The sequence below is a fragment of the Lynx canadensis genome, chromosome A3 (assembly GCF_007474595.2).
Source record: "Lynx canadensis isolate LIC74 chromosome A3, mLynCan4.pri.v2, whole genome shotgun sequence".
NCBI classification, from domain to species: Eukaryota; Metazoa; Chordata; class Mammalia; order Carnivora; family Felidae; genus Lynx; species Lynx canadensis.
The window spans coordinates 26,119,210-26,137,703 of NC_044305.1; the positions used below are offsets into that span (position 1 = coordinate 26,119,210).

General features: G+C 44.7%; 1 protein-coding gene across 1 annotated transcript in view; it reads right to left on the bottom strand.

The window, feature by feature from the left end:
- Positions 1 to 1,931: 1,931 nt before the first annotated feature.
- KIF3B (kinesin family member 3B) overlaps positions 1,932 to 18,494 on the bottom strand; it is a 42,042-nt gene continuing 25,479 nt past the window's right edge. Inside the window, exons 3-9 of the mRNA XM_030309822.1 lie at positions 16,324 to 16,425; positions 15,987 to 16,109; positions 15,750 to 15,868; positions 9,382 to 9,495; positions 8,601 to 8,706; positions 6,257 to 6,435; positions 1,932 to 5,369 (exon numbers count right to left, since the gene is read on the bottom strand). Coding sequence (XP_030165682.1) covers positions 5,273 to 5,369; positions 6,257 to 6,435; positions 8,601 to 8,706; positions 9,382 to 9,495; positions 15,750 to 15,868; positions 15,987 to 16,109; positions 16,324 to 16,425 — 840 coding nt within the window. The 3' untranslated portion in view covers positions 1,932 to 5,272. The remainder of the gene's footprint in view (positions 5,370 to 6,256; positions 6,436 to 8,600; positions 8,707 to 9,381; positions 9,496 to 15,749; positions 15,869 to 15,986; positions 16,110 to 16,323; positions 16,426 to 18,494) is intronic.

The following is an 18,494-nucleotide window of genomic DNA, read 5'->3' on the forward strand; positions in this document are numbered from 1 at the left end:
GCTTAACTGACGGAGCCATCCAGGTGCCCCCACTCAGAATTTTTCAAATCATACTTTGAACTCTTGCTTTCTGGCTAATGGATTTTGAATTATTCTAAACTAATAATTATTTAGGTCAAGCCAAACTATGGTTAGCTTTTTGGAAGAAAAGGGGGAAAGGGTGTTACAGGAACATTATACATAGTTTGAGGGCATCATGAAGAAACACAATTACAAATCCTTTGCCTAATAAGTCACATAGGACGCTATTCTCTCTATGCTCTTTAAATCTATTGGGTTTTTCTAAAGTCTCATGCTGTAATTTTTTTTCCCTAACAGTTCCCTGGGCTTCCCTGTAGTGAGGGTAAGAAAGGAACGCAGATACCTCCCTGTGAAATTCGGCTTCTCTGTTCCACAAGACCTTCACAAATTCCCTCCCCAACTCTCTGACCCAGCTAACCTCTCATCCCCCCTCCCCGCTTTTTTTTAAGTGAGCTCTACACCCAACATGGGGCTTGAACTCATGATCCCAAGATCAAGAGTCGCATGCTCTACTGACTGAGCCAGCCAGGCGCCCCAAATCTCTCATCCTTTAGATCTCTAAGTGCCATTTCTTCAGAAAGCCCTTCCCTTATTTACCCACCCAACCCCAATTAGAAACCTATCACTCTCTTGTAATATGCTATAACATCACTTCATGGCATCTGTCGTAATGTGTAATTGTACACGTGTGTGCATTTTAACACTCAGCTTGCCTCCCTCTCCATCAAAGTACAAGTTCTATGTGGCCAGGGACCAAGACAGTCTTGCTCACATCTATATATCCAGGGCCCAGAACAGTGTGGCACATAGCAGGTACTTAACACATATTTGTTAAATAGTTAGCCGTTTTTCTGTAAAGGCCTAGGATTTTCTAAACATGCCCAGTCATTGCCGAACACACTGTTCATGGTGTCTTCTGAACACAGGGCCCCATCACAGCAATAACCACATTTTCAAATGGCTGCTCTGCTCCACATACTTGTGTGCTGCTGCTTTAAATGCACTGCTATCTTCATAATGGCCCTGGCAGGTGGGTATTACTACCCCATTTTATAGACAAGGACACCAAGGTTCAGAGAGGTAAATTATTATTTGTTTAAAGGGATTTTTAAATTTCTTTTTTTAAAGTTTATTTATTTTGAGAGAGAGAGAGAGAGAGCAGGAGCAGGGGAGGGGCAGAGAGAGGGAGAGAGAAAGAATCCCAAACAGGCTCTACACTGTCAGCACAGACCCCGATGTGGGGCTAACTGAGGCGGCGCTCGAACTCACGAACCGTGAGATCGTGACCTGAGCCGAAACCAAGAATTGGTCCCTCAACCAGTTGAGCCCCCAGGCAGCCCAAGAGGTAAATTAAATTCCTCATAGTCACAGAGCTAGTAAGCAAACACAACCAGAACTCAAACCCAGCCTCAGAGTCCAGGGTCTGTGCTTCCCTTCTCAACCCTCTGGGGGACACTCCAAGAGGTCTGAGTGTATGACGGACCACAAGACCGACACGTGGCCCATTTCTGGTATTTCTTTTTTACCTGATGGTAAATAACATAAAATACAGTTTGTGTTTAAAAAAAAAAAAAAAAAAAAAAGGACACATTTTAAAATATAATATGAAACAAACTTAACAAAATTTTAAACACAAAACACAAAAGTTAAAAGAAATGTCATGCCTATTGCCCAGGCCTATCTCAGGAGCCTCCATGGAAAACCATGTGAGGCGTTTCTCTGTCGCTCTTTTTTCATTTTATGTCCCTTTACCTGTTGCTATTTTTTTGTAATGCCAGCATTCCAACTCAATCTTTATTTTCCACTCCCACCCTCCTTTCACCGGAAAATTTTAAATGTTTAAAGAAAGTGGCAGTGTGTCAGCCAAGGGCTTGTCATTTTCAAAAGCGTTAGTCATTTATGAGGACACCTTTTTGTAGGTACAATAAATCTGATTGATTTTTATTACACATCTTAGTTTAGAATCACTTTTACATTCCTAGACAAAGAGATGATACAAATAAATATCAATTGTAAAACTTAGAGCCCCAAGTATTGGCATATTCTTTGTCTAAAGGTAGCCAAAGAGAAGGTCAAGATCAATAGCAACTCCAAAGAGCCATAAAGCCCACTGCCTCCTGCCTGCTCCAGGATCACTCTTTTCATAAATAATCTCAAAAGCATTTCATTCAAGAAAACAAGGGCTGGGAGAAAGGTGGCAGATTTCCAAACAGTGCCAGGCAAAACCTTGCGCAGTAGACAATAGCCAGGCCCACTGTCCGTATCCAGTTTCTTCTGAGCATTTTGATTATGGCTTTTAGAGTGTATTAATAGCCCCATTTTGTCCACTGATGGTGTTGCGATGGCCCAAGGTGTTGTTTACAGCGAGCCTCGACCGTGAGTGGGAAACGTGAGGCAGAACTGATATCCCATGTTCACAGGGAATCGACACTTCTCAAAAACTTGGCGACAATTCTACATTCAGTGAGGGAGGACTTACAAGAGTCAGACAGGAAAAGCAGAGAGTGGCCCAGGCCTGAACTGCAGAACTCTCTGACGCCCTTGGTCATGAGGTGTGGGTGGTAACAATTCAAGCAGCATGCAGGCATTCGACGGGGAACAATCCAACATTAGGTCAGAGTCTCAAGAAAGTGCTTCATGCCTATGATTTGTGGCTGTGGGCTCTGAATCCAGGGACCTGGGAGACATGGGACTTGAAAATATGAAGCCAGATACATTCCTATTGATCAGAGCAAAAGGGGGCTGGATGGGGGTTGCGCACACAGTCTCAAACTCCTTCTCCCAGATGATCTTCTTAGATCCTGTTCAGACTTGCTTCCACACTTCACTAGCTGCTGCTGGCGTGAAGACCCTCAGATGGCTGGGAACATTCTAGCATGACTACAGACGCAAAAACCAGGTCGGTCCTCTACACAGCTGGCTCAGTTCAGAGCCCAAAGCAGCAGCTTCCTGGTAGCAATAAGACACTCTCCTGTCTGCTCTATTCAAATATTTATCGGATCCATTTGGAGAGAAGAAAAGCACCGGAGACTGCTTGGGAGGGACAGCTTCGCCTCCTCACAGGTGTTCTACTTTGTTTTCACAGGCTGCCAGACGAACACAGCTGCGTGTAAGGCAAGCTTGTTTTAATAATCCTGCCTGTCAACTTGCCTTTCTTCTTTCACCTTCTTAGAAGAGTCCCACGGTCACTCAACCACCCTTGCTCAGAACAACCACCTTGAGACATCAGTATTAAGGTACAGCGTTAACTGCGGTGTTCAGGTCTCAGATTTGCTAGATGAATATTTTCTGCCTATGGAATTCAGACTAGCTGTGAGGGAATGTGGTGCAAGAGACAGGTGTAACTGGCAGACAACCATCTTAGACTATCCACCTCATCATTTGGTTCCTACTCAAACAGGTAAATCTTAATAAATAGGAAGCAGGGTTTGATCCCGAGAAAGATGAGGGAAGGCTCCATTGTGCTCTGGGAATCGCTGACAAGGGCCCCAGGTTCAGAAAGAATGGTAACTAAACAGGAGATAAGCTGCCAGATGCCAGATCTCCATTTGTAGACTGCTAAGACATTGCACTTGGTACCTCCTCTTTCCCACAGGCTCTGATCCAGAAATGTGCCCTGGGAACTCAGCAGCAGAGTTAAAATAGAACTCAAGGCCCACCTGAGTCGCCACTTTCCTGGGGCACCGTGCCAGCAAGGTGCACCAGGGTGGCCAACCTGGGGACTCCTATTGTCTCCTTAGGCTTGGCTCGTGGACTCAGACACTCACATGGGAGCGCATCCAGCCTGGATAAGTCAGTCAATGGGCCTTTAATACAGACAAAGGCAACAACTGCACATTAGTGTATTTCTAAAACTGGACAAGTCCTTGGTCTCTCTCTTACAGACACACATGGACACACTCAAAGAACACAGGCACCACTGTGCTTGCACACCCACACACACTTATGAGCCGCTCTGGGGTGGGGGGGCGCGGGCAGAAATGAGTAACATTCACCTAATGACCAACATAAAATGAAGCTTTGAATTTCAATAATACAAAGAACTAAAACTTACAGACCAAACTAGTATATGTAAAGGGGAATTTCTAACTCTCTCCTCTGAGCCTATTCAATCGCGCCGCCACTCCTGGCCCCCACCTTGGGCTCTGGCTGCAGGGAGCCACACTTCTAGGTGTTCTGCTGAAGGCAGGCAGGACTCCTTTGCTCCCGTCCGTTATATCTTCCTCTCCCACTGCCCCGAGTCTCACGTCTCTGTCTCTGCACTGCCTGGTCACCCTTAAGCAAATATGGAACAAAATGGGGAATTCAAAAGTGCCACTGTATGTCTCGTTGCCCCAGCTCTTGTCCCACCAGAGAAAGCAGAGCCGACCTCCCTTTTCCCACAAAACAGGCCCACGGCTGAGCATGCTCTGGAGGCAGAGGATGGGCCTGGGCAGGGACACTCAGAGGATGCGTGCAAGGGAAAAGATGGTGACAGATGAAGAGTAAAGTGACATAGTGTATGGATGTGGCATCAGCTTACAGATTTACGTCTTTGACAGGATGGTCGTGGTTTTAAGGTTTTTAAGAAGCTGTTTTCCCTAAACTCTCCAAGGAGGCAAAGGGAATGTTATTTCTATTGCTTCCAACATTCTTGGAAAACGTTTCCTTATTCAGCAGTTCCTGAACGACAGATCCCCTTCTTACTGAGGTGCTCGGATCATGCCTATCGGGGGCTTGGATCCATAAGAGAATTCTCATTCCACCCACAGGAACAAGCACCTATTCAAGTTCTAGGGCGTTTACTTTTCAACCTCACTGTCATTTTATCCTGAGGCTCCAAAGACTTGGTCCTGCTCAGGTGACTCCCGATTCTGCCCTGATGTTCACTAAGAAAGGAGCTCAGTACAAAGAATAAGCTAGAAAAGGAGAGGTGAGAGGAAGGGATTTTAAGCAAAGGGAGAGGAGAAGGCAAGGGAGAGGGGAAGCAAGGTCACTGGTCATTCTCTTGCTTTCCACTTGGACTATCACACTTTACCTTACCCATGCATTTCTGAGATGCTAATTAAAGGGCGTTTCCCAGAGTTGCTGAGTGCCAGATGAGGACCAGCACATTTCAACCAGATTCAGGTGGTTCATCTGCAAAGAGGCCATAGCTTCTCCCCAGGGGCACGGTTCTGAGTTTGGGCTTGAGTCCTCTCGGCGGGTTTTTGCTTGTCTCTTCTCTCAGAAGGCAAATGCTATTTACACCCTGGGAGAGGAGGGACTGGCTTTATTTTGGAACCAGCCCTCGAGACTGTGGGTATAGCTGAGATGCGGGGGTTCCTGAGGAAGAGGAGGAGGGTCCCGACTTCCTTCCGCTTTTGGGCCTGCAAAGGTCAAGCACATGTTTACATTTCACGTCCCTGCCTCTATCTTCGACACAGATCAGATGCCTTACCTCATCAAGGACCCTGAGCCTTTCCTTAATGGCCTGAGAGCCGGTATACTTTCAACTGTCAGGCAGCGCCTGACCCTCGGTGCGTGGCCAGGGTGTGACAGCTCAGGGAAGGGACCTGGTTCTCAGAAACTGTTCTTCCATTTAAATCAGATCTTGACTGTCTTCTCCGAATTGGTAAAAACTATTAAGTGTGCAGGTAGAATTTCTTCCATTTTTGCTTTTTTACCCATTTGTTTTCCTTAAACTTCTAATCCAAAATTTAATAAGGTAGAATTTCTAATTTAGCATCAAATTAAGTACTTGGTTATTCAACAGGTTATTTAAATGAAGTCAATTCAGCACTGAGGTTCAGAGCCTGGGTGGATTCAGGCACACCGAGGTTTAAACCTTGGCTTTGTACTTACATCCTTGAATGTGGCTACTTTCTCAAACTCTCTAAGACTCCGTTTTCTAAACTGTAAAATGGGATTGATGATAATATTTCCCTTTTAAGTCTTTGCAGGAAATCATGAAGAGAATTTTTTTTTTAAGCACTCAGAACTGCCTAGTACCTGGTGGGGACCAAAGAACTGCCCCCTGCTTCACTAGAACCCACGATCCTTATGGCAGGAACTGGGCACATCGGGCATTCTGGTATTCATAACACCTGGCATAATGCCTGAGCCATAAATATTTGTGGAACAAATAATAAACACAGGAGCAATATGGCAATACTTTCTGGCGTGTTCTGTGAAGTCTTCCACGATAAACCTCAGCCTTCGTTTGTCCTTGTTCAAACATGTTCTGTTTAACCACAGGTCATCAAAAGTCACTCACCTGGCCTTGGATTTCTTATTTGTAGTGCTTTCAAAGGATGACGCATCCACCTGTATCTCATCTTCGTCCTGCAGAGCCGCGTCCAGGGCAGCCTGGACTTTGGGAGCGATGGCGGGGCCCTCATAGTCTCTGGTGGTCCGGCTGGGCATGTCCAGCTCTAACAGCACGATGTTTTCTGCCTGCAGAAACAGAGCCATAACCAGTGAGGCTGGCGTCCGATCAGACATAGAGAACACAAGCAATCTAGACCGCCCCCCCTCCAAAAAAACAGAACTGCACATTTCTTGCTACTCAGAGCCTACCAAGAGCCTGTAGAGACACAGTTTTATAACTTTTTTTTCCTGGTGATGGTACAGATGATTTTTATCTTCTTCTCTAGGTTTCCTTTAGTTCCTTAAAAAATAATTTTTTTAAACAATGAACATATATTATACCCTAAGGGGAATAATCAGGGAAAAGAGTAGAACCCATTTACTGCAAACAATAGGAAAATATAAGGAAATATAAAGAAGAAGATCATAATCACTGATCATCTCACCACCCACAGCAGCTTTGATGAACCTTTTGGGGAGGAGACAGGCCTGGAGCACATATACGGAGGGTGTGTGGCATATATAACCACATTTCAAAAGTCGTACTGGGTCCTGCCTCATAACTGGCCTTATGGCTGGATTCCTTCAGCTGATATCCTGTGGCGGGCCTTTCCCTGGCTCCCACACACCGAGATGAGTGTGTAGAGGGAAGAACACCTATGGTACACATCTCCTCCTCCAGGTCCTCCTACCCGGTGGAGTCCAAGCCCCAGAGCCCCAGAGGGGGCAGGAGGTTGCCACTGCAGGGAGAAGGTGGGGAGATGGAGTGGCTCCCTCGATCCACTTCATATATGGAGATGCTGCTTAAAATCTCTCTTAATGGAGTGGGTCCATTGCTAACAACATCTGAGAGCCACTGCCTTAACTTCTACCTTTGGATCAGGTTAGGCCCTGGAAACCCACATGTTTTGATTTGTAGGCTTTGAAATCATGCTGTTTTGAGACATGAAATAATGGACAAGGTGTACACCCTCTGAAACTGCTACAAAAAAAAAAAAAATGCTTCTGAGGATTCCACCTGATACATCATTCACCTTCCACTATAGAAAACTCCACCGGATGTATCTTTTCTGCTTTTGCTTCCTTTATTTTAAATAACTCGATGCCAGGAGAAACAGCACCTGATGAACTAATTAATCCCCATCTGTTTTGCTCTGGCGGCCAAGGGACTCAAAAACAGTTTAAAGTTCTCAAGTAAAAATCTTTCATTAAAAAAAATAATACAGGTTCCCCACCAATATAAAATACAGATAAGCAAGGGCGCCTGGGTGGCTCAGTCGGTTAAGCAGCCGACTCTTGATTTTGGCTCGGGTCCTGATCTCACGTTTCGTGAGATAAAGGCCCACATAGCGCCTGCTTGGGATTTTCTCTCTCTCCTCTCTCTCTGTGCCTCCCCCTGCTCACGTGTGTGTGTGTATGTGTGTGTATATGTGTGTGCGTGCGCGCACACACACATACTTGTTCTCTCTCTCTCTCAAAATAAATAAACTTTAAAATACAGATAAGCAAAAAGAAGGCAATTTAAATTGAGTGCACTTCCATTAACCAGAGGTAATCAGTTCACATTTTGATATATTTTGCAGCTGGTTTGATTCATATGTAAACCTCTAGCACCAATTGTTTTACAGCTTAACAATACATTGTGTCTCCTGGTTCATCCACAGGACCTGCTGCGTAGAGGAGGTGGGAGGGTTCAATGAGAGAAACCACTAAAACGCTGAGTACATGCCTGCATACAGCAAGCACTTATAAATAGCAGCTCGTACAGTATTATTATTGTAAAATATGTTTGGGTCGTTAAATAGTCCTCAATTATGTCACTTGAAATGACTACCTGACTGAGCCACATTCCGTTAAATGGACGTACCAGAAGTTCTTTAACTCATCTCCAGTCATTACACACCTGCATTCCCTCCAGCATTCGCACAGAACCATTTGCAGGCTTAGTGTTGATGTTTATCGACCATTAGGACAGTGTGCTTGTACTCTCCTCCTTCCCTAGTCCTAGTTTTCTAAATCTCATTTGATTTTACCTTTTTATTCATAATAATTTGTTCTTTTTAGTTGTTATTTATTTAGTATATTGCTTTACTATTTGGCATCATTGTTATGTTAATATAAATGTCCTCAGAAACCTCTGCAAAGAGTCAGGATACAAACTCTGTAACTTTGCAGAATGGTGCGTAAGAGTTTACATAAATCTAAACTCCTCGAAAAGAGAGAGGGGAAAAACACATGGATGATCTTCTCACCCTGTATCGGGCCTCTGGACGAATCATCATGGACATTCTTGCGTGTTGGCTCAAAGGCCTCTTATATCCCACAGCTGAGACTGGCCGCTTCATCATCTGCTGGTTCCTGGAAATGGACTGCAGTGGTTAAAGCCTGGCTGGAGTGTGTCCCACAGTCCCAGGATCATCCTGTGGAACCAACTCTCAGAAGACACTGAGCCTATTTAGACAGAACCTGAACCAAGTGAAGCCCTGGACTGAAGGCTGCCAGGCGAATGGGGCAGGAGCTGCTGCTATTTTCTGTTTGAGCCACACTCCGATCCAAATGCTTAGTGTCCTGCATCTCTTAAGCTGGAAGGGGTGAGTCATCATCCAGTTCTTAGGTGGCAGGCGAAACATGGCTGTCAATATTCCCCGCCCCCGTGTCCCCGGCAGACAGTCTCCCATGATTCCAGCAAGACCCAGGCTCAGACTGAAAATCCCCTCCAACACCCCACCAGACTGCCACAGAAGAGGGCACCTAGGTACTTCCCCTCACCTGGCCTAGCACACTTCACTTGACAGCTCAGGAAGCGGAAATTCAGGAATTTGGGAAAGGGTGTGAGTTCACTGGGATAGTCTCCCAATTCCTAACACCACTCTGCCGTCTTTTACTTCGGGGACCTTGGCAGTCACAGAGTCAGAGATGCGGCTGGTTCCAATTCAAATGATTCACACTGTGTTCTCACCAAACCCCTCGGGCCAAGGCCAGCTTGCCAACATTCTTCCCCTCCTCCCCACCTTAAAGTCAGTAGGGACTTACTCCAGTCTGGTTATAGGATGTAATTTCCAATGGTCTTCCTCTTCGTCAAAGAAGGATCTATTCATAATTTTACTTTTTTCTTCCAGGGGGATAAAGTTTTCTATAATAAGATGCCTGTAAGAACACACATACATGAGTGAACACAGGTAGAGAAAGAATGCAGATGGAGTACTGGCTACCTGGTCCCATGTGTAGGAGGTCATTAGATGAGAGTCAAGCCACTCAGCAAACATTTACTGGGCAGGCACGATGGGTCCACCATCATACAGAGAGCTGGCATACAGAGATGAATGACACTTGGTGAGGTAATGGTGCAGCTGTCTTAGCTGTGACAGGTCCCAACAGTGGGCTGCCCTAGGACTACAGGGAGGCCACTTCTGCCCGAGGAGAAGCGGCTTGAGAAGGTGAAAGGACTGCAGAAAAGTGACCATGCCTGGGCCGTATCGGAGTGAACGTGTGCTATCTGAAGTGTCTTCTAGAGGGCCACTGGGACTGCCAACCCAGCACATTAACTTCCAAAATACGGAAAACCGATTAGGAATTAAACGGCCTTCTTCTAATCCCATGGGTTATTGCCCAAGCTAGAAAGCTCTCTGTTCCAATCACTAGGACACAGAGCAAGACTGAGTGGATTTCAGTCCCTTAGACCACTGAGAATAAAGACCTCTTCCTGAGAAGAGTCTTTGCCTCAGCAGTGCCAGGGAACATGGCAAACAATGAAACTGGAACCCACTGGGTTGTGTCTCTCCATGGTGATAACTGTCCCCTGCCACATCTCTGTATTCAGGCTTTCAAAACCTCAGGACAGAACAATGCCAAAGGGGTGTTAACTGGGAGAGACACACAACAAACACCACTGAGGTGGAGGTGGAGGTGGAGGGTACTGACCTTGAGAAAGAGGCTGACTCACTGTTTATTCAAAAGATATAAATAAGAGAAATAACAATGAAAATGGCTTCCCTAGGGAAAAAATATTTCAGAGAGATTAAATTTTCTATTCATTTTATTTGACACATGTAAGAAATTGTTTTTCATGACATATATTGTATTTTTTTCTGATTTTAAAGCTTCTATTTACGGTAGAAAATGTGAAAAATACAATTACATATAATTTCACCATCCAGAGGTAGCTATTATTAATAGTTTGACATATTCTGTTCTGATTTTTTTTTCTAGGGGTACATACCCAGAAAGAGGGCAGACTCACTTAATTTTAAGGGCTCCTTCCAAATTTAAAACTTGGTCATGAAAAGAATCCCTCTGAAGAGGTCTTTAAAGAAAAACCCCAGGGGTCGGGGTGCCTGGGTGTCTCAGCTAAGATCATGATCTCACTGTTTGTGGGTTTAAGCCCCCCATCAGGCTCTGTGCTGAAACTCGGAGCCTAGAGCCTGCCTCAGATTCTTTGTCTCCCTCTCTCTCTGCCCTTCCCCCACTCATGCTCTGTCTCTGTCTCTCAAAAATAAATAAATGTTAAAAAAATGTTTTTAAAGAAAACAATTCCATATACAATAACAAAGAAAAAAACAAACTTTGGTATACATTTATCAAAAGAAGTGCAGGGGGGCCTGGGTGGCTCAGTCAGTTAAGCATCCGACTTTGGCTCAGGTCATGAACTCGAGGTTTGTGAGTTCGAGCCCCAGGTAGGGCTCTGTGCGGACAGCTCAGAGCCTGGAGCCTGCTTTGGATTCTGTGTCTCCCTCTCTCTCTGTTCCTTCCCCACTCACACTCTGTCTCTCTCTCTCACAAAAAAATTAAGATTAAAACAAAAATTAAAAAAAAAAAAAGAAGCACAAAGACTTTTGCACTGAAAACTACAAAACATTCTTAACAGAAAAAGACGATCTTTTTGGGGCGCCTGGGTGGCTCAGTTGGTTAAGCTTTGACTTCGGCTCAGGTCATGATCTCACAGTTCATGAGTTCGAGCCCCACATAGGGCTCTCTAATGTCATAGCAGAGCTCGCTTCGGATCCTCTGCCCCCCTCTCTCTCTGCCCTTCCCTTGCTCACACACATACACACTCTCTCTCTCTCAAAAACAAATAAACATTAAAATTATATTTAAACAGAGAAAGTAAAGAAGATCTAAATAAATAAAAAGACATCCCATATTCATGGATCAAAAGACTTAACTGTTAAGATGACAATACTCTCCAAATGGATGTCTAGATTCAACACAATCCTTATCAAAATCCCAGCTGGCTTTTTCACAGAAATTGACAAGCTGATCTTAAAATATATATGGAAATGCAAGAAACCCTGAATAGCCAAAACAATCTTGAAAAAGAACAACAAAGTCGGAGGACAACTTACTACAAAGCTACAGTAATCAAGGCAGCATGGTATTGGCATAAAGACATACAAAAAGATCAATGGAACAATATTGAGAGTTCAGAAATAAACCCTTACATTTATGGTCAACTGATTTTCAACAAGGGTTCAAAGACACTGAATGAAGACCCTTTCAATAAATGGTGCTAGAGGGGCACCTGGGTGGCTCCGTCAGTTAAGTGTCCAACTCTTGGTTTCAGCTCAGGTCATGATCTCACAGTTTTGTGAGTTCAAGCCCCAAGTCGGGCTCTGCGCTGGCAGTGTGGAGCCTGCTTGGGATTCTCTCTCTTTCCCTCTCTCTCTGCCCCTCCCCTGCTCATGCTCCCTCAAAATAAATAAACAAACTTAAAAAAAAAATTATATAAATGGTGCTGGGACAACTGGATATCCACATGCAAAAGAATGCACTTGGAACCCTACTTCAGACTATACACAAAAACTAACTCCAAATGGATCATAGACTTAAATGTAAGACCTAAGACTTTAGGACTCTAAGATGACCCAAGAGAATTGAAAACATAAGTCCACAATAAAACTTGTACACAAATGTTCGTAACAGTAGTATTCCTAATAGCTAAAAGACAGAAACAGTCCAAAGGTCTATCAACTGGTGAATGGAAAACTAAAATGTGATATATTCATACAATATTATTCAACCATAAAAAAGAATGAAATATTGGTATGTGCTAGAACACGTATGATCCTTAAAAACACTATACCAAGTGATGGGGCGCCTGGGTGGCGCAGTCGGTTAAGCGTCCGACTTCAGCCAGGTCACGATCTCGCGGTCCGTGAGTTCGAGCCCCGCGTCAGGCTCTGGGCAGATGGCTCGGAGCCTGGAGCCTGTTTCCGATTCTGTGTCTCCCTCTCTCTCTGCCCCTCCCCCGTTCATGCTCTGTCTCTCTCTGTCCCAAAAAAAAAAAAAAAAAAAAAAAACGTTGAAAAAAAAAACACTATACCAAGTGAAAGAAGCCAGCCACAAATGGCCACATTAAAAAAACAACAACATGTGGGGCGCCTGGGTGGCTCAGTCGGTTAAGCATCCGACTTTGGCTCAGGTCATGATCTCATGGTTCTCAAGTTTGAGCCCTGCATCCAGCTCTGTGCTGACAGCTCAGAGCCTAGAGCCTGCTTCGGATTCTGTGTCTCCCTCTCTTTCTGCCCCTCCCCTGTTCACATTGTGTCTCCCCCTCCCCCTCTCTCAAAAATAAACATTAAAAAACAACAACGATGACAACAACAACAAGAACAACAACAACAACATGAGGTGCCTGGTTGGTTCAGCCAGTTAAGCGTCTGACTTTAGCTCAGGTCATGATCTCACGGTTTGTGAGTTCAAGCCTCACGTCAAGCTCTGTGCTGACAGCTCAGAGCCTGGAGCCTGCTTCAGATTCTGTGTCTCCCTCTCTCTCTGCCCCTCCCCAGCTCACACTCCATCTCTCAAAAATAAATAAATCTTTTTTTTTTAATTTTTTTTTTAAAGTTTTTATTTATTTTTGAGATAGAGAGAGACAGAGCATGAACGGGGGAGGGTCAGAGAGAGGGAGACACAGAATCTGAAACAGGCTCCAGGCTCTGAGCGGTCAGCACAGAGCCCGACGCGGGGCTTGAACTCACTGACTGAGAGATCATGACCTGAGCCGAAGTTGGCCGCTTAACCGACTGAGCCACCCAGGCGCCCCAAAAATAAATAAATCTTAAAAAAATTAAAAAAAAATTAAAAACACAAGAACAACAACAAATGGCCACCTTATTCCATTATAAATTTATACACAATGCCCAAAATAGGAAAATGTAGACACAATACCAAAAGTTAAAGCGACAAAATAAAACACAGATAGATTGGACTACCTCATGATGAGTCTTTTGTGCCGCAAACAAAATACCATAAAGAAAATGATGGCCCAGAGCCTGGGGCCTGTTTCCGATTCTGTGTCTCCCTCTCTCTCTGCTCCTCCCCCGTTCATGCTCTGTCTCTCTCTTTCCCAAAAATAAATAAACATTGAAAAAAAAAAAAATTTAAAAAAAAAGAAAATGAAAAGGCAACCACAGAATGGGTGAAAATACCTGCAAACCACGTATCTGATAAGGGACTTTTGCCAGAATATATAAAGAACTCTTGTAGCTCAATAATAAAAAGACCCAATAAATAACCCGATTTTAACATGGGTGAAGGATTTGAACAGGCTTTTCTCCAAAGAAGATATGCAAATGGCTAGACAGCACATGAAAAGATGTTCCACATGGTTAGTCATTACAGAAATGCAAATCAAAATCACAGAGAGATACTACTTCACACCCATTAGGATGGCTACACTCAGAAAGACAGACAGTGACAAGTGTCAACAAGGATGTGGAGAAATTGGTGGTGGAAATATAAAATGATGCAGCCATTCAAAACAGTCTGTCCGTTCCTCCAACAGTTAAACACAGAGTTACTGTACAACATAAACAATTCCACTCCTAGGTAAATATCCCAGAGAGATGAAAACATGTCCATACAAAAACTTGTCCATGAATGTTCACAGCAGCAGCATCCATAATAACCAAAGAAGGGAAAGAGCCCAAATGTCCATCAACTGATAAATGAAATGTGTGTATATCCATACTATCCATTACCATTCAGCCATAAAAAAGAAGGAAGTCCTGACATGCTACATTCAAGGATGATCCTTGAAAACATGTTAAGTGAAAGAAACCAGTCACAAAAGGCCACATATAGGATTCCATTCATATGAAATGTCCAGAATAGACAAATTTGTAAGATAGTAGATGAGTAGGTACTTAGGGCTAGGGTGGGGGAGGCAGGTAATAAGGAATGACTGCTGATACAGGGTTTCCTTGGGGAGAAAGGGGGACACAAAAATGTTCTGAAATCAGATTGTGATGATGGTTTTACAACCCTGTAGACTTATATACCTTTTTTTTTTTTTTTAAGTAGGCTTCACGTCCAGCACAGAGCCCAACATGGGGCTTGAACTCACAACCCTGAGACCAATATCTGAGCTAAGATCGAGAGTCAGGTGCTTAACCAACTGATCCACCCAGGCACCCCGACTTGTATACTTTAAAAAACATTTTTTTTAATGTTTATTTATTTTTGAGAGAGAGACAGACAGAATGCAAGTAGGGGAGGGGTAGAGAGAGGGAGACACAGAATCTGAAGCAGGCTCCAGGCTCTGATCTGTCAGCACAGAGCCTGACACAGGTCTCGAACTCACAAATGGTAAGCTCATGACCTGAGCCGAAGTCAGACGCTTAACCGACTGAGCCACCCAGGTGCCCCCGGACTTGTATACTTTAAATACGTGAACTGTATGGTATGTAAATTACATGTCAATAAAGCATTTTTAAAAATAGCATTGTGGGGGCACCTGGGTAGCTCAGTCGGTTAAGCGTCTGACTCTCTCTTTCGGTTCAGGTCATGATCTCATGGTTTTGTGAGTTTGAGCCCCACGGTGGGCTCTGTGCTGACAGGTGCAGAGCCTGCTTGGGATTCTCTCTCTCCCTCTCTCTTGCCCCTCCCCCTCTCATGCTGTCACTGTTTCTCTCACAATAAATAAATAAATAACTTTTTAAAAAATTTAAAATAGCATCGTGATCATATATGTAAGTATGCAGGAATGAGATAACATGAGGTTAACATTACATGAGGTTTTAGAATATTTCGATGAAAAGATAAATGAAAAAAGGTTGTTTATCGATGAATCTGGGTGGTGGGTATTTGGGTATTCATTATACCATGCAGAAAATTCTAGTTAATAAAAGATCCCTTCTTGTCAACAGAGGCTGGAGCCTTCAAAAGCTTCAAGAAGTAGGGTAGAAGGAAACCTGGAGATCATCTGGTGAAGTCATTCACTTAACAGATGGGATTCAGAGACAGAAAGTGACTTTCTCAAGAATAAACAGAAAACAGACAAGGTGGCAGGAGATGATCTAGAGAGAAGTAGGCAGGGGCCCCGTCCTCAGAGACATGTTTCGTACTGAACAAGCAACCACCCAGCAAATGGCTGGGGGTGCCACGAAAGGCCCAGAACTTACTTGAGTTTCAGCTCCCTGGTGAGCTCGTTCTGAGTCTGCTCCAGCTCCTGACGCTCCTTGATGTGCTCTTCTTGGAGGTCATGGATCTCTGCCTTCACTGCCTGAAGCTTGGAGAACAGCTGGAAGCGAGGCGAGAGGCCGGTGAAGAGGGCAGCCCTCCAGACAACAGAGTTCTTCCCTACCCGCTCCCCACCGCCAAGTCTCAAGACACCTCTGCCCGGCCTCGTTCCTTTATACCTTCTTGAGTTTTTTGGTCTTGATGTCCACCTCTTGCTGCAATGAGCTGTATGTCTCTTTAAGTTCCAAGGTCTCCTCATCTCGACTTTCCATCTGTTGCTGGATTTCTCTTTCTCGACGTTTCTGAGCAACATCACAAAATTCATCAGCTTGCCTAGAGACAATGTCTGCACAAGAACACAGGGCTGGGGGGCTCCAGATCAGAGTCTCCTGCTAGGAAGGGGCTAAGCACCTCGTTTCCACCCCTTCTGAAGAATCTAACACAAGAGACATTTTCTCTGTAGCGTTAATGCACCATATCCCACCCCCTTCTCCTCAAAAAGGAATGAAAAGTCACCTGCTCTGCGATTTCCTGCCGTTTCTGCTCCAGGATTTTCTGCTGTTCATTTGTGTGATCTACTATATTTTTCCCTCCAACAAGCAGCTTACTCTCCATGGCCTGAGTGAGAGAAAAAGTAGAATCCATCTCGTGACTGATCTCCCTCAGAACGTATCTCCTCCTGGGGAAGCCTGTAAAACATAACGAGCTCAGGACTGAGCCAAAGGGGTGAACTCTGGGGGAACACAGACTGTGCTCGGCAGTGTCCTTACTATCACTGCTATGCAGCTTTACCTTAGAAACACTGAAGATGTAGCTTCCCCAGGCGTACAGGAATTTCAGCTTTCTTTGAAAAAAAAATTTTTTTTTTTTTTTTTGGTTTGTATGGACCAAGCATTGACCCTACCTAAAACATATTGAGTACCTCCTACGTGCTAGGTACTGGGGATGCAACTGAATACAAATCACAAGGCTAAAGAGTTCACTGAGGGCCGCGGACAAGTAAGCAGGCTCTTACCCTATGGAGTCAGATGCCATCATGAGGAAAACACAAAAATAATGGGAGAGGCACATGGGAGGGAGAGAATTCAGGCTTTTGGAGGGAGTCAAGAAAAGCTTCCTGTCTCAAGAGCGCTGAGGTAAAAATAGGAATTAGCTAAGAAAACAAAAATGTTATGTGTGTGAGAGGGTAGGGTAGGGAGTACTGATACGTGAAGTTGGCAAAGCAACTACGGGTCAGTTCAAAAACCTCAAAGACTAAACTTGATCCTGCAAAGCACACAAATCATACTGACTGTTCTTTAAGCATAACGTTACACAGTCAGATTTGTGTTTTAGAAACATTCTTCCCCTACCACAGGAAGGGTGACTGGAAAAGGACAGGCCTGGTGGAGGGAGACCAGAACAGGAGGCTGTTTTGAGGATCCAGGCCTGGGCTAGGGCAGCAGTGGTGGGAGAGAACAAAGAGGATGATGGGTCCAAGAGAGCTGATGGCACAGGACTCAGAGGCCTTGGGACTGACTGGGCCTTAAGGGAGAACGAGGGACAGCCAGCAGGGACAACTCCTAGGGCTCTGGCTTGACTGAGAAAAGGTAGGCAGGAATAGGCTCTGGGTGGCCGTGGTCATCTCTGGAAATGTCCAGTAGGCAGAGACATCAGGCTTGGATGTTAGACAGCTCTGGGCTGGCTATACAGATAGGACACCCTGAGCATTTAGATGGTCCCTGAAGCCATGGGAATGATTTGCTCCTGAAAAGCATGGAATCCACAAACTCCACAACCTTGTTTTAAAGAAACTTATGAACATTAATGACAGCCATCTTTCAGTGAGCCCTTGAGCCTGTTTGGAAGTGACTGGACTGGATTATCAACCATCCCCTTGCCACACACACACACACACACAGACACACACACACACACACACACTCCTTCCAGCTCTAAAGTACTTTTGTCCTATGATTTTACAGCATCTAGAGATCTCAAGAGACAGAAGTAATACCATTCTGCCATAAACAAAATGTGACCTTGAGGTTATATTGAGTCTTGCCACACTTGGCCTCTGAGAGTCGCCCAAATAACCCAAGTTGCTTAGAGCGTCTAGGTGTTCCTGGGCTTGGTTAATAGATGTGATCCTAAAACCCAGCATGCAAACCAAACACGGGCACACCCTGTTAACACTTCAAGTGCAGGAGTGAAGAGGCATGAAGTAGCATTTGTAGTGACGGAATCCACAGGACAAGGTGACCTTCTATTTGTGTTGTATAGGACTCCATGTTCATATCAGGTCTTGAAAGCTCTGGAAAAGACCCCTGCTTCTGAAGTAAAACAGAACCCAGCTCTGTGAAATGGCTACTGTGAAGCCACAGATAAAGCATGGCTTCATACAGCGATGGGGAAAGGAGAGGAGAGGAAGAGGTCACTGTCATTTTTAAATTAATAAACAAGGATACATTTGAGAGTTGAAACCAGATTTTGCGTGAATTCACTAAGAAAGAACCCAACACCTCAGAGCAGTTCTGGCTTGTGGTCAGGCAATGGTCGTCAGATTGCCAGGGTTAGCTCTGTCCCCTCCTCTGCCATTAAAGCCCCGTGGCAGCCCAGAGTCCAGCCCATTGGCACCAGAAAGAAAATGCACAGGAGTCCCCGCGTTCTAGAATGCTACTTGGCCAGTGACTCACAGAGGTTGGAGG